The sequence below is a fragment of the Lissotriton vulgaris genome, chromosome 1_1 (assembly GCF_964263255.1).
Source record: "Lissotriton vulgaris chromosome 1_1, aLisVul1.2, whole genome shotgun sequence".
Taxonomy (NCBI): domain Eukaryota; kingdom Metazoa; phylum Chordata; class Amphibia; order Caudata; family Salamandridae; genus Lissotriton; species Lissotriton vulgaris.
The window spans coordinates 470,644,185-470,663,926 of NC_141685.1; the positions used below are offsets into that span (position 1 = coordinate 470,644,185).

A 19,742-nucleotide genomic window follows, 5' to 3' on the forward strand; every position below is an offset into this window, starting at 1 on the left:
CATTGTAATGCTGTACAAATCTGTCTGTATAGATTATACAGGAGTACTGTTCTAGAGGGAGAATTTTGATTGGCAGAGGATATTCTTTTTCATATTTTAAATCATTCAGTTTTTTCATGTGCGGGGCAAAATAGTATTTCACGTCTTCTGCAGCAAGAGAATTTTCCCACTGTATCCATTTCGGATCTAGTGACACTGTAGGCAGGTTTACTGGGCTGAATAGTGCCTCGAAGGCAGATTCTGCTGTGAGAACAGTGATCCTTTTGCCTTGTGCTAGTGCTCGTTCTTTCGCTATAGCAGTTTGCACTGCCTTTACAGTATTTTTTGTGAGACTGAATGTTTTTTCTGCTTGTGTATACAAATGTGATTTGTAAGCTATTGGTACCGTTTCTCCCTCATTAGAGGTCAGGTACGTGAATCCGCATCTTCCTGGGATGACTCGGATTACAAGGTTGCGTGTATTGTCACGTGTTTCTAATTTTGTTTTCACTAACATGTCTGTTTGCAGTGATCTCAAAATTTCTGTGTGTTTTTGAGTCCATTTGATTGGTTTAAAATCAGGTTTTATTAATTCATAGAGAGGTTTAATTCTTTCTGCGTAGTTTAGAATGTAAGTTCTTCCGAAATTCAGGAAGCCTAGAATCGATTGTAAGTTCTTCAGCGTTTTTGGTGCTTGGAGTACAGCGCACTTCTCTAAGAAGTTGTCCGCTAGGCTTTTTCCTTCACTTGATAATTCGTATCCTAAGAATAAGACTGTTAGATGGGCAATTCTCGACTTTTTAAAGTTGAATTTGTAACCCTCTGCTGCGAACCCAAGTATTATGGTGTTCAGCCTTTTCAAGTGAGTATCCAAGTCGTCGTCTGTAAGATAGATGTCATCGACATAAGATAATGCCTCATCATCATATATTTGTAGTAACTCTGTTACTCTGGCTGAGAATAGTCCTGGGCTGTTCTTGAATCCCTGTGGGAGTCTACAGAAATTTTTCTGTGACCCCATTATTGAGAAAGTGGTCAAGTATCTGCTTTCTGGTGCAATATTTTGGCAAAAGAACCCATTACATATGTCTAATGTCGTTTTGTATTTTTTGCGAACTATGTTATTCATTAGTGCCGCACTGTGCGAATTTTGTACCGCAAATGTTTTACAACATGAGTTAAGGTGTCTGTAGTCCAAGACTAGACGATACGAATCGTCCGGTTTGGAGACAGGAAACAAAGGATTGTTCATTTGAGAGGTGCATGTTTCAATTACCCCTTGGTATTCAAGTTGATCTAAAATCTCCCATACCTGTTTTTTAGCTTCTTGCTTAAATGGGTACTGCCTTTGTGCAGTTGGTTGATTTTTTAACTGGATTTTGTGAGGAGGAGAGTCGTCATCCCATCCTACATGATTCTTATATAATCCTGGTGCCTGAGCTACTGCCCATTTCCTTGCATATATATATTTAGTGTGAATTGGAATGTGATTTGAGAAGGCAGGCATAATCATTTCTTCGCCATGAGGGCACTCCCTGACAAACTCTGGGGGCCAATCTTTCTCGGCTAACAGGATGTCATAGCCTTTTGAGAGGTTATCCCAAAATAGACCCCTTATTCTTCTAGTCTTATCTCCCTCTATACGCAGTATTATTTTGTATATCTTATGAGGTTCGCTAACTCTGGTGTCTGCAGTTTCTACCTGAATGTATTCATTCGTGTCCACTGTCTCCAGATGACTCATCAGGATCTTGCGAGCTATGGTGATTTCTGCTGCACTGTCTAGCATTGTCTGTGCCCACTCTTCGTTTTTCAGCTGTGTCCTCAGTATTCTCGGCATGTTCGATTACTCTAATACTGGCTACCTTCTTCCTTGGGAATTGTAATTTTTTACTTTGAGCAGGTTCCTTGTCTTTGGACTTGGTGTGCTCTTCCCTTGGGTCTGACCCTCCTTTTCTTTCCGATTTCTGCGAAAAAGATCGAGAGGGACGTGTATCAATACTTTGATATCTATCAGGCTTTTTCAAGTTATCCCTATTTCTAAGGTTATATCTTTTCTCAGAGTGCTCCCTCTGGGGAGACTGGTGTTCTCGAGTCGGAGTTCTTTCCCGCCATCGAGGAGACCTTCCTCTGGACTGGTAAACTTTTTCTTTGGGAGTGGACTGTTTGTTTCCATCCCAACTCTTTTTAGGAGTGTTTAGATTATTTTTAATAAATAATTTTTCAGGATTTTCGAGTAGTTGGGGTTTTACAGGTTTCCCACCCAAACTATCTCTACCTAATTCTTCATAGCATTTTTCTATAATTCTGGCAAGCTCAATTGGTTGATCTGTTATATCTGTTTCTTTCAATTTCTGGCGGATCGCCACAGATGCTGCTTCTCCTTTTATGTTGGCTAGTAATGTAGCCGAGACCTGCTTGAAGTCTTTCAGTAATTTCATACCAAGAGTTAAAGCAGGTTCTGGACCGTATTCATTCTGAATTTGTTTTAGCACATCCGGTATTACCGCCATGGACGGAACACCATGTGTTTTTGTGTAAATGGAAGCAAAGACTGTACCCCAATTGTCAATGTCCTCCACATGTGGTGCGACCCCCATTGGAAGGCAGATAGTCAGAATTCTGTGTTTCTCAATAGGGGTAGTATTCAGGAATACTGCCTCTATTTGAGTAATTTTCTGTGCTAACTAGAAAGGAATTTGTTCCCGTTTTGCAGGAGTTTTTCCAAGACATGATTGTATGTGGTGTAATTTTATTTGTGTTCCCCTGATGAGGGGTCAGCTGTGGAACATTAACAGCTGTTTGGACTGTTGCAGTCCGCATTACATATTGGACTAATTGACTAATTCTCTTGACATTTTTTCAATGTCTGGATGTGGTGTGTAGCTGGCTAGAACCGGCCACATTGCTCCTGGTCTACCTAGTGGACCGAGCCTGGTGATGTGATCATTATGTTTTAGGGCGCCTTTAAACCAGAGCAGTTGCTCTTGGTATTTTAATGGGATTTCAATCTCCTCGAAAGGAGCGTACTCTTCCGGTGGTTCCTCTATTTTGTAATAGTGAAACTCGTGTGTTGTAGCGTTTGCCGCTGGAAAGTTTATCCAAGAATAGAATACCTCTGTCTGCCGATATTCATGTGCCTCTATCACGAAAATGACTGTACCACCTCGTGATGTCAGTCCGTTTTCTATAAGTTTTAAAGTTGTAGATTTTCGTATGTTTGCCGGGATGATGATCGCACCCAGTTCATTAATTCCTGTAACATTGAAACCCGGTTGATCCGCATCTACTGCGATTTCATTGGTTCCGTTGTTATTGCCATTTTCTGACATTGTATTAATGAAGGTTTGCAGAGCAGGTTTCCAAGGAAACAAAGATTAGGTGCACAATATTTTGAAACACTGTATCCTTCAACGTTGACTAAACCAGGAACTTTACATAGGAATCTCTTCCTACTAAGTTCCGGCGGGTTTTAACCTTTCACCCACTCCAGACATCTATTGGAGTATTTACGGGAGAAAGGGTCTGTGCGAAAAAGCACGACTGAGTTACTCTAACATCTTGCGTTAGTTTTATCGCCTCACCAAACGTTGGGCGCCATGTAGTGTAGTTCCTATTTTCCCTATAGGCCCTGCGCATTGGAATAACATTAACAGCAGTGTAGACGTAGGACTGCGGTCTTCTAGGTCTCTACTGACTATGTTGGACTTAATTTAGGTTTGCGCCAGCTAGCTCGGAGGTCACTGGAAACTTTCTTGACCGAATAGGAAGTGATCAGCTTCCCAGGCTTCAGACAAGAAGGGATTCAGCTTCCGACAACCGGATTGACATGACAACTTTGCTCCTCAGATTAAGAGTCAATCTCTAGAGTCGTGTGAAACAATAGACAGCTATTTCACTCAGTCAGTTGTGCAGATTTACTTTCACCAGGATGCAGAGAATAGAGAGACGGGCGTTTTCAATTAAAGATATTATTTATTGAGCAGTCTTCCTTCTCATGCAAGAGAAATGAATTGCCACAATTGCAAAACTTGTTATTTTGAAAAGTGCGTACAGTAAAAGGAGTATTACGAAATAATACTGTAAAAGCATTGATATGGTTTCTTAGCTATAAGATAGTAAAATGAATAAAATATATACATTCATATATACATTAGCTAACGACCTCAACTGGTGCTTCTAACTACGCCTACCCCGGTGTACCTGACCTAAGCCTAATATGTGGGAGGGAGTAAGTAAGTAGCAGTTTAAGTTAAGTTGGTTTTGCCAAGAGTTTGTTTCAAGAATTCTCTCTAAGGGTTTAGTCAGCACGGTACCTCTGGAATAGAATGCAGGAAGTCTGGTATCTCCTCTCAGGACCTGATATCCCAGTCACCCGCAAGGGTAGGCTGGAAACGCCGGAGCTGGATTTTCTCGGCAGGAGAAAAGACAGCGTCTTTCTCAGCGCGTCAAGGAGGAGGGGCAGCGTCCGTGGGCTTCTCGCATCTGCTGGGCTCTCTGCAAGGGGACAGCTGTTCTGCTCCAGTATTCACCACCACCGTGTGCTTGCTTAAGGCAACGTTGGTATATTTATACCTGAAAGGTGCCGAGTTTGACGTAAGTTTTTGGACATAAGACGTCAATAAAGATGTCACTAAGAACTGGTCGTTCTTACAGTGCTCGCAGGAGTTCTATTACTAATCAAAACAAAGCAAACGGGGCTTTCCCAGGTTGCTGGGGGGTTTGAGATGTCGAAAGAACTTGGTGTGCTATCTAGGAATCTAAGGAAGTGGCTTCTGCTGTGTCATGGACTGTCATGAGCTGCAGAGACGGGTTACTGAAATATGGCTCTGATCGTTATGCCATTATAGGGATATGTATTGATTATAGCCGTATAGGGGCATGAGGTCACAATATTGATCGGGGTCCTAGATAAAACACAACACTTTGCTATATAAGCAGGACGCAGACTTCTTTAGAAATGCACTAGTCCCAGTAATAGGACATGCTATAGGAACAACAGAAATTCCAGAGTCATGGGGCGGCTCCATCATCAGTCCCATATCCAAACAAGGGGAGAGATCCGACCCAAACAACTATCACCTGATAGCCTTGATTGACACAGAGGCTAAATACTATGCAGGTATTGTCCTTAAAGACCTGGTCGCCTGGTCTACAAGAAGTAGTATAATACCAATGACCCAAACGGGTTTCCGTCAAGGGCTAGGAACTACAACCAACATCATGGCCTTAACCATGCTTATGGATGCAGCGAAGCAAGGTAAACATCCCCTGTACCTTTTGCATCATTGACTACACTGCGGCCTTCGTACACATAGACCGCTCGAAACTTTGGTTAAAGCTGAAAGAATGGGGATTCCATTAACCCTCCTAGATCAACTCATTCAGCTGCATTCCAACACATGGGACACATGGGTCAGAATTAAATTAGGCGCAGGAAGGCACCTCTCAAGAAAAATTACTACAAGGAAGGGCTTAAAGCACAGATGCGTTTTGGCCCCTTTGCTCTTCAGCCTCTTCCTGGCGGTCCTGCCAGCAGAACTGGATGCTTGCTCATCACACTCCCCGAAGCTAGGCACCATGGTATTGACAAACTTACTTTACGCTGACGACCTAGTGCTGATCAGTGGAACTCCGATAGGTCTTCAGCACCTTTTAGATGCCACCCAAAACTTCTCACATTGGAAGGCACTAAAAATAAATTTAAAAAATCGAAAGTAATGGGCGTAAACCACCGCAAGAAGACAAATCCCAGTTGGTACATGAAAGGTAAATGCCAGGACCAAGTAACTACTTACAAATATTTGGGCGTACTCCTACATAAAAACAACTCCTTCAAACCTCAACTTGAATCTTTACGAAGGAAGGGAGTAATGACCTGCATGGCAGTAAAGCCCCTGAAGAAATTGCTTCCAGACTTAACACTTGACCCCCCTCTTAAAGGTCCTACGCCAAAATTACAACCAGTAATCACCTATGGGAGTGAATCCATGACAGGAAGAGATGCTGCTACCCTTGACTGTATGATCGCAACCTCCTACCGGGCGATATTTCAGCTCCCCAAAAATGTTTTGCCATCGCAAATAAGGCTGGAATTTGGAATCCAGAAACAGGAAATAGAAAGGCAAAATCAGAGCTGGCGAGAGAGGGACCTTGAATAACTGTGGCTAGAGCTGACCTGCTCTGGAAAATCACCAGTTAACGTCTACCTACAGAACTCTCTGCAGGCACTTGGCCTGGCAGATGCCTGGAACACTCCAATGGGCCATTTGTTTTTTAAAAAAATACTAAAAAAATCAACCAGGCTCATATTGGCCATAGAGGACAAGAATTTGTTTTCCAAGAGAGATCACGCCTGGGTTGTGCTAACGATGTTCTAAAACCTCAGCCCTACCTCAAGGACCGGACCAAGCTCGAGACCAAAGACATTTTTTTAAAGCTACGGCTGGGAGTCCGCCCGATCAACCCGTTCATGCCACGGTGGGAAAGAAGAGGTACCGATCACTTGTGCCGTTTTTCTGTGAATGATCCTGATACCTTGATTCATATTATATGCATATGCAAGAAGCTAGACGATATACGGAAGAGTCTGTTAAAATCACTATTTAAGCAGCATGGAGTAAGGTCCTGCAGACAGGCAGTGATGATGTGTTTAAATCCCTCTTTATTGCAGATAAACTGTCTCCGTACACATTTTTTTGACCTGATAGCACAGAGACTGAAAACCTCTTGCTGCCAACAGCAGTGATCTACTAAGACTATAACAGACTCTGAATTGGTCCACTGGTTTTAATATTACGCAGTTCATACAATGACCTCAGATAGGCCTGTGATCCTGAGTCAGTAGTGCTACTACAATCGGAACAATTTTATGTCTTTTTATACCAATGCAAAGTTGTTTTTAACCTTATACTTACTTTAATTATTTATCTAATGTAACTCTTTTAGATTATAACCTGTAATGTTCTGAATGCAATGATTTTAATTAATCATGTATAATAAAAAATTACTTACTAGGATGTTGGCTTCCTGTCAACCAGATGAAGCACTATGTTGATCTCATGGTTCCCCTATTTCACTGGCACCACCATCTTGACCTTGAGGAGTAGAGGCGTTTGACTGCCATAGGTAAGTATTCTCACGTGTCATGGAACTAGCATGGGTCTTGGGTTAAGGCGCTTGTATTGTTGACACCTCATCACATTAATGGACGCACCAGTGTCAGGGCTGTGAGGGGCGATCCAGCGATCTCAATGGCGCTGGTAGGTTGGGGCGCCTCTTCCGCTTGTGGTCGCTAGCGAATGATATGAGGTAGCATTCGCCCTCTTCATCGGTGGAGGAGTCTTCTAGATATTGCTGTGGTTGCACAGCTGTTCCGGACGTCTTGTGCCCTTCCAGGTCGTCTAGAGACAGAAGTTTCACTGATCTGGATGGCGGTCTCCTCCTGTGGGCACCTCGATTCCGTGGTCCTCCTCTGCACACTACTGCAAAATGATTGGGGGTGCCGCATTTAGAGCACGTCCATCCTTACTCCGGGCATTCTTCCTGGTGGTTTTCTTCCCCTCCGCAGTATCCACAACGCGCCTTCTGCGTATTCCTGCTTGGCCATCTCCCTCACGCCCCTCTGGTCGGTACGCGCACAGCAACCGCTCTTTCTGTTTTGAAAGCTACAGGTTTTTTGCCTTGTTGTTTTATGGCGAGGTTCATCGTAGTTGCCCTGGCATCTATTAGGTTGTGTGAGCGCACCAGTATGAGTATATCTTTAATGGTGATGACAGGCTTAGGCAGGATAAGGGTCCGGAGAATCTTGTTTCGACACCCCTGTATTAGCTGAGCCCTCACCTCTTTATTTTGATGGCGGTTCATACATGTGCTGGCTGAGTCGCGCATAAAATGCATCCATCGATTCGCCTTCTCACTGCCGTGCTTGGCGTAACTCAACTCGTTGATAATCAGGGTTGAGTTGAGGATCAAAGTGGGCGTTTAGAGCAGTTACCGCCGCATTGTAATCGTTGGTTGCACCGGTGTTAGGTAGGTGAGAAAATAGCTTGTATATCTGTTCCCTCGCAAAGTGTAGTAGCAGGGACCGTTTCATTGCCCCATCCGTTTCACGCGTTGCTGTGAAATAATTGTCCAACCTGCTGATACAGATGGTCCACCGAGGGGAAGCGGTGGCCGGGTCAATAATTTACTGAACGGAGGTAGGGCGTTGATCTGTGAATATTGCGCCAGATTATGGGCGACTGGTGCTCCCCCTTGTGGGGCGGGTGGTTGCGGTGGCGGAGCTGCTTGACCAGCTTGGTTATCTATCTTGGCGTGTTCTTTTGGCCAGTATGGCTGCTCTGGTGTTTACTTAGTTTGCGAGGTGTGGCACCTTTGCTGTGATTGGTTTGAGCAGTGTTAGTTTGATCAGCTACCTTTCTTGTACTCGTCGTGTGAGATGCACTAGTCAGTGTCCAGTTCCAATCTTACTTGCTGTCCTTGGGTGGCCTCTACGCAGCAGAGCAGTTCCCAGAGTGCAGGGAGGGTCTCTTGAGCTCGCCACTGTGCGACCCCCTTCAAGATGGCAGGAGCGGCACAGCGGGAGCGAAACACTGCTGACGGTTAGGACTGGCCTGCATAGTAGGCAGCAGGGTGTAGTTCCCAGTGTACACGGAGAGTCTCTGGAGCGCACCAGTGCACGACCCCTTACAGGATGGCAGGAGCGGCACAGCAGGAGTGAGTTGTTGCTGACGGCTAGAACTCAGCCTCATAGGAGGAAGCAGGGTGCAGCCAGACTCCTCTGTGCATGCGTGCACCTCGTGGCTTGACGCAGGCTTCTGCTGGCCGTGCACCGGGAGCACCAACTTCTCAGTAGGGCAGGCGTGGAGATGCGTGTGGGGCAGTATCGTACCTCGGGAGCCAGTAGTAGCATGAGCAATAATCAGGCAGGCTTGTTGTGAACATTACTATTCCAGCATTTATCGAATCATTTATGGGTTTTTTTGTTGTTGTTTGTAGTGGCTTGATTGATGTATGAATGAAGACTGAATGTTTATTAGGATGCACTGTTTTGTAAATAAGTAAGGTTTTTCCGAGAAAATGTATATTATATTTGTTCTGTACACCAGGTTTTAATATTTGTATAACACATGTAAATAATCATTCACTCAAATAGAAGTGGTCAATTGAAAATTTAAAGAAAATAAAAAAGTGGAATTAAGTTCAACAAACATATTGTCTTATCCGTATGTTTGGACTCAACAAAGTTTGATTTTCAAATTAGCGGCATTGGCACTTTTTCTTGTTCATTATATGCTTGTGGCAAGCTATGCCGGTGGGAGCCTATACCCAGTGGTTTTGTTTTCAGTGTTATTAATGTAGGCAGGTGTTGCAGCACCTTGTGGTGGGCCCTAAGTCACAGCGCAGAGATCAAGGCACAAAGACACTAATATCTATCTGTGGGCCAGAAGTACCGAGCGACCTCCGCCCGTCTATTTATGCTCTCTGGCCACGCCTGGCCAGAGAGTGCTACATTGTGTGTTGGCCCTTCCGGGCTAAAGGGTAAAGGGGAGGATCCATTCAACAGCATCTAGACCGCTACACCAGGAATGTGCTGCACTACCAGTCTTTTATTATGTAAAGAGTGCATGCCCTGCCTATACAACGCCCTGGTTGGAGGCAGTACCCTACCATTTTGGGTCTGTGTACGCTGAGGAGGAGGACTCATTGGTTCTGTTCTGTGGCTGGGGCAGTTTTTGAAAAAGGAGTGTCATGGCCCACGTGACACCTTAGCGGAAAGATCCTTAGCCAATATCTTATTTCTGAGAAGACTGTGTTGTTCTCATTAGAGGAAAGTAACTCAGCAAGCAAGACATTAACCCTTTGCGAACTTCTCTGGCATTTAAGAACGGCAAGTTCTTCAATTGTGGTTGCCCCCACGTTTTTGGCACAGCATGGTCAACCTTCCATTCAATGGGAGGAGAGGATAGAACTGTTTGATAATTAAAGTATTGCACTGGATGGGCTGGAATTCACGCCTGAATGGAAGAAAGCACTGTTATTAGGCACCATCGGCAAGGAGGCTCATCATATTTTTTAATGTTTACCCCAGATGCACGGTACTGACAATCAGCCTGTCGAGGATGTGTTCAAGGAGGCTAAACTACGTCTGGAGAAAGGAAAATACTGTAATGCAACAATTCTAGTTTTATACCAGACCTCAAAAACCTGGTGAATCGCTGAATGATTTTGTATCAGGCTTACATGAACTTTCAATAAAATTTCATTTTGGCCAAATGACCGACGAGTTGAGCAGGGACCAACTTATTGTCCAGTACCATAGTAAAATAACACAAGTGTGTCTGTGGGCAGCAAAAAATCCTTCTTTGAAGAATACCATCTCAATTGCCATCTCCGTTGCTAAGGTCATTGAAGTATCGGAGCAATATATGAAAGAGATGAGTAGAAAGGAGGCTGTAGAAGAGAAAGTTGCAGAAGAAACAAAAGCAACTAAAGCAACAACCAGCAAGTACAATACTAAAGCAGAGAGAGGGGCCAAAGCAAGGGTTTCTCCAGGTGCGGGAGGGCTTTTCATAACAATGACTCCAAGTGGCGTTTTGCTTCAAACAAGGAGTGCAGAAGATGTGGGCGTAGAGGTCATTATGCCTGGGTTTGTAAGGAGTCTGACGAATCCCATGTGGCAGTTCCGATGACTTCAGTTGGGAAGATAAGAATGAGGATCGCACATTGATGGTTCTTCCTGGCTTGGGAGAAAATTTCACAAGGATTCGACTGAAGGCATCATTCCAGATTCTGGGCAGATGGATGGAAATGATGTTGACTCCGGCTCTTTATACATGATGGTACCTAAGGTGATGTGGAGAAAGGAGTGGCCACATATTACTCTCCTGCCCAAAGATATTAATCCTAGAGTTTACCATGGAAAAAAGATAGAAGTGTTGTGATATTTTACGTCTCCCATTGAGTTCAAATTACTACAGGTCATGGGAAAAGTCTACATGGCTGAAGATGGGCCACCTATTTTGGAGAGGAGGCATCAGTTTGTCTTGCATATTGTTATTGATCCCAATGCCCCAAGGCAGGTATTGCTGGTGATGGATATTACCACTGATGAGGTGCTGGTTGAAAGGAAAGATGTCTTCAGTGAGAATCTGGGAGAAAGGAAGGGTACACCCATAGAATTGTGTTGGAAAAGGGTCCCATTCTTGTTAAACACAGATTAAGGAGAGCTCCAGTAGTGGAAAGCGGCAAGGTAAAAGAAATGTTAGATAATACGCTGAGTGATAGGGTTATAGAGTCTGTTGAAGCGTCTAAGTGGGTCTTTCCAGTAGTTATTGTCAAGTAGAGCGATAAAAGGCAATACAAATAAGCATGTTTTATAAATGCATTACACTTAATAAGAACATTTCTTACACCAGTGTAAAGAAAAGCAGTAGAAACTAAGATATCAGTGTAAGCAGAAGAGCAAGAGCAACGAGAATAATATCTGATCACATCTGGGAACCTGTCAAAGTATAGGTTATTTTTTTATTTTTTTTATTGAATGATAATTTCTGATGTTAGCATTTGAGTTTATCTTGGTATCAAGGTGCCTAAGCATCACAGTTTGAATGCAGAGATTACTTCATGTACTGGGTGTTATATTATAGCAAAGCTGTTGTAGCTCTTGTGGGCTTGGTGGTTAGTAATAGCAAGTGAAAGGAAAGAAAACCGTGCATCAATGGCTTCCATGTCCTGCAAGCAGCAGTATCAAAACATACATAAACTTCTAATTATTCAATCAATCAATCAATCAATAATTTGTATAACGCGCTACTCACCCAGTAGGGTCTCAAGGCGCTGGGGGGAGGGGTCCGTTAATGCTCGAAAAGCCAGGTCTTGAGTTGTTTCCTGAAGGAGAGGTGGTCCTGGGTCAGCGATAGGTTAATGGGGAGGGAGTTCCATGTCTTGGCCGCCAGGTAGGAGAAGGATCTCTTCCTCCAGCGGTGGCTCTGCGGATGCGTGGTACGGCGGTGAGGGTGAGGCTGGCCGATCGTAGCTGGCAGGTGGGTGTGTAGAATGCGAGGCGGCTGTTGAGGTACTTCGGGCCCGTGTCGTGGAGAGCCTTGTGTGCGTGGGTGAGGAGTCTGAACGTGTTCCTTGTTCTGACATGGAGCCAGTGCAGGTCTCTCAGGTGGGTTGAGATGTGGCTGTGGCGAGGGATGTCCAGGATGAGTCGTGCGGAGGCATTCTGTATGCGCTGGAGTTTTTTCTGAAGTTTGGCAGTGGTTCCCGCGTAGAGGGTGTTCCCGTAGTCCAGTCGGCTGGTGACGAGTGCCTGGGTGACTGTCTTCCTGGTTTCGGTGGGGATCCATCTGAAGATCTTACGGAGCATGCGCAGGGTGTTGAAGCACGATGACGATACGGCGTTGACTTGTCTGGTCATCGAGAGGGAGGAGTCCAGGATGAAGCCCAGGTTTCGTGCGTTGTCCGTTGGCTTGGGGGTGGTGCCCAGGGCAGGGGCCACCAGGAGTCGTCCCAGGCGGAGGGCGATGATCCCAGGATGAGGACTTCCGTCTTGTCTGAGTTCAGTTTCAGGCGGCTGTTCTTCATCCACTCGGCGACATCTTTCATCCCTTCGTGTAGGCTGGCTCTGGCGGTGGCAGGGTCGTTGGTGACGGAGAGGATCAGCTGGGTGTCGTCGGTGTAGGAGATGATGTTGAGGTTGTGTTGGCGTGCGATGGCTGCGAGGGGGCTCATGTAGGCGTTGAAGAGGGTGGGGCTGAGTGAGGATCCTTGTGGTACGCCACAGATGACTTTGGTGGCTTCGGATCTGAATGGGGGGAGGCGGACTCTCTGGGTTCTTCCGGCGAGGAACGAGATGATCCACTCCAGAGCCTTCCCTTGGATTCCGATGTTGTTGAGGCGCTGTACTAGGGTGCGGTGGCAGACAGTGTTGAACGCCGCAGATAGGTCCCGGAGGATGAGGGCCGCTGTTTCCCTTTTGTCGAGCAGGGATCTGATGTCATCGGTGGCTGCGATGAGGGCGGACTCGGTGCTGTGGTTGGCTCGGAGGCCGGACTGCGAAGGGTCGAGGGATCCTTTTGTCTCGAGGAAGGCGGCGAGCTGTCTGTTGACGGTATTATCGATGACTTTGGCAGGAAAAGGGAGGAGCGAGATGGGGCGGAAGTTCTTGAGGTCGGTGGGGTCCGCTATTGGTTTCTTCAGGAGGGCGCTGAGCTTGGCGTGCTTCCAGCTCTCCGGGAAGGTGGCGGTGTTGAAGGAGATGTTGATGATGAGGGGTGCGATGATGGAGTCGGCCTTATTGAAGACGTGGTGGGGGCAGGGGTCGGTTGGTGATCCAGAGTGGATGGTGTTCATAGTGCGGGTGGTGTCTTCGGTGCTGACCGGGGTCCAGGTGCAGAGGGTGGTGGTGGGGGGCGTTGGTTCGGTGGTTGGGTGCACGGTCTGTGCGCCGAAGCTGTTGTGTATGTCGGTGATCTTGCAGTGGAAGAAGGTGGCGAGTGAGTCGCAGAGGTCTTGCGAGGGTGTGATGTCGTTGTTTCCGGCGTTGGGGTTGGAGAACTCTTTGATGATGCTGAAGAGTGCCTTGCTGTTGTGGGTGTTGTTGTCCAGTCGTTCTTTGAATGATGTCCTTTTGGTGGTGCGGACCAGCTGGTGGTGTTTGCGGGTGGCGTTCTTGAGGGCAGTCATTTTTTCTGTGGTCTGGTCGTGGTGCCAGGCTTTTTCAAGGGTGCAGCAGTTTTTCTTGGATGTTTTGAGTTCGTCGGTGAACAACGAGGCTTTCTTGCTGCCGGGTCTGCTAGGAGGGTTCTTCAGTGGTGCGAGGTCGTCGGCGCAGTTGGTGAGCCACTGTGTGAAGGTGAAGCTGCTTCGTTGAGGTCCGTAGCGCTGGCGGGAGGGTTCAGGCTGAGGGAGGTGGTGAGCTGGTCGGTGGTGATCTTGCTCCAGCTCCTGCGGGGAACCTGTTGCGGGTGGTGGTGGGTCATGGTTCTTCTGAAGCTGAAGTGGACGCAGCTGTGATCCATCCAATGAAGTCCGGTGGAGTGGCTGAAGGAGATGTGTTTGCTGGAGGAGAAGATGGGGTCGAGCGTGTGGCCGACGTAGTGGGTGGGGGTGTTCACCAGTTGCTTGAGTCCGAGGATGGCGAGATTTTCCAGCAGGGTGGTGGTGTTGGTGTCGTTGTTTTTCTCCAGGTGGAAGTTGAGGTCCCCTAGGAGGATGTAGTCAGCGGAGGGGAGGGCGTGCGGGCTGATGAAGTCTGCGATGTCTTCGCTGAATTGGGTGCGTGGTCCCGGGGGTTTGTAGATGAGGGTGCCTCTGAGGGTGGTCTTGGGGTCGGTGTGTATCTGGAAGTGGAGGTGTTCGGCAGCGGTGAAGGTGTCGTCTGAGTTGGTCGTGATGCGGATGGTGTTCCTGTGGACGATGGCGATTATTCATTCTCACTGAAGGCGGAAGCACAGCACTCTGCAAGATTGGCAAATACCACTAAGCACAGCTATCAGTGATAAAAGTGTTGTTTTATTGAATGGTGAATGAGTAAATAAGAACATTTGCCAATGACTGCATGAACGGATGAGTGTGGGGGCGAATGGTTGCGTTAGTGCATGGAGGACTGAAGCAATGAGGGAGTGCATGGATGGATGAATGTATGAGGCCATACAAGGATAAATGAGTGACGAATAAGTGCACCAATGGATAGGGCACAGGATAGAAAATGAGATGGACAGTAACGTTGGGCTCGGATGAAAAACAAGACACCCTACAAATGATTCACCATTTGCTGGTAAATTCTACAAGCAAAAGAAGCACAGACATCTACAATCTAGCCTGAAACAAGTCCCACCATACAACAAACGGCAGGGTCGGCCTGGGCATTTATCTCAGCGAGTATTTCGCTGGGAGCCACTGAAGACAGGTTTTTGGAGGTCCAGGGAGAACTCTGTCACTCTCTCCTGCTCCCTGAGGTTTACATACAACCGCAGGCACAAGGGAAGAGAGAGAGAAGAGAAAGAAGGGAGAGAGGTAGAGAGAGAGAGAGAGAGAGAGAGAGAGAGAGAGAGAGAGAGAGAGAAAGAAGAGAGATAGAGAGAAGAAGAGAAAGAAGGGAGAGTGGTAGAGAGAGAGAGAGAGAGAGAGAGAGAGAGAGAGAGAGAGAGAGAGAGAAAGAAGAAAGAGAGAGAGAGAGAGAGAGAGCGAGAGAGAGAGAGAAGAGAAAGAAGAAAGAGCGAGAGAGAGAGAAGAGAAAGAAGAAAGAGCGAGAGAGAGCGAGAGAGAGAGAGAGAGAGAGAGCGAGAGAGAGAGAGAGAGAGAGAGAGAGAGAGAGAGAGAGAGAGAGAGAGCTGCTTTGAACCTTTTTGCCTGGGCTGCTTTTGGTTCCGACCCAGTCCAGTCATGAAAAATGAGACGGAATAAAGAGAGACAGACCAGACAAGCAAGCACATTGGAAAGCACACCGACTGAGATGAAGGCCTTTTACAGTGCACAACAGTGCACTTTCAATGTTTAGCCTTGGCCCCCTGGTTTCTTTGGCTCAGGGTTCAACATGTTATTCATGAAAATAAAAGAAAAATACACACAAGGGTCACACCCTGTACTAATGAGGTGCACTTCAGAAAGCGAACAAGTATATAATGACAATCATTCTGCATTTTCTACACCAAAAATATGTTCTCACCTGATGCTAAGGACATGTGCCACATTGGCATTAGCAGCGCAAGCTTCCTTCCCTCAGAGGTGTCACAGGGGCTTGTGCGTCAGGTAGAAATGGCAGTAAAGCGTACGAAACCCAAACGGGAGCCCAAGGTAACGCCTCACTTGTTCACTGATGAGACAGACAGGTGGTGCTGGAGTAGCAGAGATACAGTAGAATATCCTACAAAACTCTATTACAGTTTACCAGGTCTAGCCCAGTAGTAATGGGGCTCTAGTTCTACACTTTAACAGCTCACCAGTGAACCCTCTGAAGTTGTGACAAGAACAGACAATCTACCATTATCCATTAATCAATTGAACTTATCCACTTCAGAGTGCAATTCAAACTTATCAGTCCCATGCTGAGATTTAAAACCAACCCCAATAATGTGAAGGGAAAATGTATATTATTTTTTGCAGTTAAAAACAGACATGTAGTGGATCTGCATAAATAATAATTTTCCCCCCATGCTTTAGCTCTGCCCCGATTGTAGAGAAGTATAGGGAACTGTAAAAGTGTACTAAAATATTTTTTGTTAAATATTGTTGCACATTCATATTATATGTGTATATTAAATGTATCACAAAATGTAAAAAAAATGCTACAGTGCTATTAATTTCATTTCTAAATATATCCTTCATTAATTGAAATATATTAAAGTGAAATAAAATTATGTTTCTGAAGTTTAAGTTAAAAAATAAATTCCCACGTTAAGAAATAATACTGTGCATTTATTATTAAAAGTGATGTATAAAATGAATTACAATTTTTTGAGTTAGAATGTATTAACAATTATTGCTACATTAATATTTGCATTAAAAAACGGTACTAAATATTTTAATTAAATAATAACTATGTACTCTTGTCATATATATTTTTAACATAAAATTATATTTATTTATATATTTAACTATTTTAAATAATTTCATTTAATGTAACAATATTTTGTAATGGGTTTTATTTTATTTCCCTACCTTCATTATTTTCTATGGGAGGGCGTTGCAGTACCAGTGATTAACGATGTGCATTGCTGAAGTTACTACTTGGATGTTGTGAATAAGCAAAAAGTACTAAACTTACTCAAAAATGTAAATTACTTGTTGCAACAAGAGGTGCACTGTCCGAATACAGCAGGGTCGCCCATTAGCGAACCACTGATTGTGGCACTGAAAGCCACCTTGAGGGCAGTTGCAGTTAAATGCAGGATTTTACTGCAACTCCCTTCATGTGACCTTTAATGTCTCCCAAATCGATCAAGTGACCAAACACAGGCATTCATGATGAGGCAGATCTGCACTGTCTCCTGGTTTTTAATGCAGCACACTCTTGTTCATAAAATGTCAGGTCCTTGATGGGCAGCTCATATAAGCAATTGGCAAACCATGAAAAACAAATAAAAGCCAATGAATGAAGGGGACTGATTCAAAGTCCATGCTCTCCCCATTCTTCTTATTCTGCTGCTTTAAGGAATTGATTATCAAAGGTCTTCTACACAGCATAAACTGTCTGTAACCAGACCTATAAGCCACAAACGTCTTGCACACAACTGCCATTGTCCAATATGTCATATGCTCAGAAACACAGGGTGGAGCCTATGTGGAATAGCCTATTCCCCATTTAAGATAACATTACTCATCAGTGCCAGGTTACCTCTTGTGCACAATGCTGACAGACATGTCAGCATTATGTATGGATTGTTGAGCCTTGCATTCAGGAAAACCAAACATTGCTTATGTTTGAAGATAACACATATGAAAGCTCAGAAACCTGATTGGCAGCTATTTTACTACAGGGCACCTTATTAACGTTGAAATAACTTAATCGAGCATAGGAACAACAGTAAAATACAGTGTTTTTTCTTTGACAGGACAAAGACAGTGATTTCATGCTGGCTAATCAAATGTTTAACCCATGGATTGTGCTCCCAAAGTGCAATGGATTGCCTTTAACGTGATGACAATGTTGCTAATAACAAAAGTAGCAACAGGTAAGAGTTACTGTCAACTATAAAAAGATAATTTCCTTAGCCTTGCATTAGTAGTGTTGAAATTGGACTTTCTCTCTATATTTTTCTATCAATAATACATTGCTTATAATCTAAAACATTTATAATATCTGTAACAATTAGGTCAGTTTCTTAGGAGCCATCTATCTCATATTTAATTATTCTTTGTTATGGCTGGGTGATATGGGGTAGTATGATCTCTGAACGCCTAACAGGTGCCCTTTTCCATGTTTCTCTTCCTGTTTACTTCACTGGGGATTTGCATATGCCTGAAGCCTTTTCCTGTTTACTATTATAGTACTTGTCCCTGCATTTTACACTGAGACTAATTTTGTATGACCAGAAAACAGTTTAGGATTCTGGTTTTAAATTCAATGGTTTATATGTTCTGCATTTTAGTGTGATTGTTTTCTTTTGTATATCTGTGTATAATTGAAGCTTATTGAGTTGGACTAAGATATGCAAAATTAATGGTTGGAAGTGTTGAGTTAATCTCAGCAACTCGTAATTACTCGGGCTGCAGTCATGCCTCTGCTTCAGTAGAAACAGTCCAGTACTAACTGCCGGGCTAGGTCATCTCTAAACCTGAACAACAGCAACCCAAGACTAGTTACACCCTGATTGGGGTTCTAGAGTCCAGTGTAGCTTGGTTCAAGGGACACAGTGAGCACAGGACCTATGTCTGGGCACATCCGTTGAACGTAGGATGTCGCACTGAAGTATACAAACAAGTGATGGGTTAAATGCTTGAAGTAATCTCAGTCACTGGTAATTACTTGGGTTGCATCCAGGCCATTATTATTTTGCACACTATGCTACCTCAGTTTGGACCCAGCCATATGCAAATCAATCTGGACCTTGCTTCAATAAGAACAGTCCAGCACTGTGAGAAATTGGGGTACTGGTTGAGGGAAGTGAAACCTTACTCAAGAAACTGCAATCCCCTTCGTCGTCTACACTGGCTTCCAGTCACACAACTTATTCAATTTAGGTCCCTCTGCCTAATGCATAAAATCCTTCACAGCTCTGGCCCCCGAGTTTTACAAGGTCTGTGTTCGTCCTATGTCCCCTCACGTGCCCTCCGCTCGGCGGACCTTCATCTTGCCTGTACCATCAAAATCCAAAGGAGCAGAGCTGGCGGCCGCTCCTTCAGGTATTTGGCTCCGAAACTGTGGAACTCGACCCGCGGAGGCACGTGCTACAAATAACTACCTGTCATTTAGAAAACTCATTAAAACCTGGTTGTTCCCTTCTATCTAGTGCTCCTAGTGGCGTTACACATCTCCCCCTTGGTTCAAAGTCCGTCTTACTTTCAAGTTGTCTGCAAGCGCTGGGACGCCCCGTCACTGGGGTAGCCATGCGCTTTATAAGCATTTTTAACATTAACATTAACAGTGAGGCACAAGCAAACCCTAGTTTGACCTGTGTTCAAGAGCAGTCAAGCTTAACTTAGAGGCAACGTGTAAATTATTTATGCAGAACTTCAAACATTAATAAAGTGAAAACATAATACAAGAAAATCCCACACAAATTTAGAAAAATAGAGAAAAATGTAATCTCAAGACTGGCAGAGGAGAAAAGTCCTCCTGAAAACATTTGAGGCTGTCCTCAACTGGGGTCAATAAAATTGGGTGACAAGCCATTCAAAGGTTTTGCCCTGCCCCATATGTCCTGCCAAAGGTATCTTATGAGCCAGAACTAGTAGGAAGGCCTTGTAACACTGGGCGACTACCAGCACAAGTGTTGCCTCATGCATATGCGCCTTAGACTCACTGTAAAGGAGGTTGGTCTACCAGTAAATAAAGTGATCTCCAGAGGTGTCACCAGCTGCCTGGGCTTCAGCCTGCCACTTCAGCCCCTCTAGAGTTAGACCCTTTATCTGTGCTTTGCAGGGCTCCTCCCTGGTGTGAACACCCTCAACTTGCAACTCAGCAAGCTCAGATAGGTCTCCTAGAAAGGCTGTGTCCTCCTCAGTTAGCTCTTGGACCACCTCCTTCAGCGCCCCATCCACTGATACCACGAGAGCTTCATAGGCTGGTTTCCCATGCTTCCTGTCATTGC

The 19,742-nt window shown here is 44.9% G+C and overlaps 1 protein-coding gene across 1 annotated transcript in view; it reads left to right on the forward strand.

The window, feature by feature from the left end:
* The window catches only part of LOC147747365 (interleukin-12 receptor subunit beta-2-like), a 553,753-nt gene that overhangs the window by 40,472 nt on the left and 493,539 nt on the right, over positions 1-19,742 (forward strand). The window contains exon 2 of the mRNA XM_086936246.1: positions 17,544-17,663. Within this exon, the coding sequence (XP_086792372.1) occupies positions 17,588-17,663 (76 nt within the window). The 5' untranslated portion in view covers positions 17,544-17,587. The remainder of the gene's footprint in view (positions 1-17,543; positions 17,664-19,742) is intronic.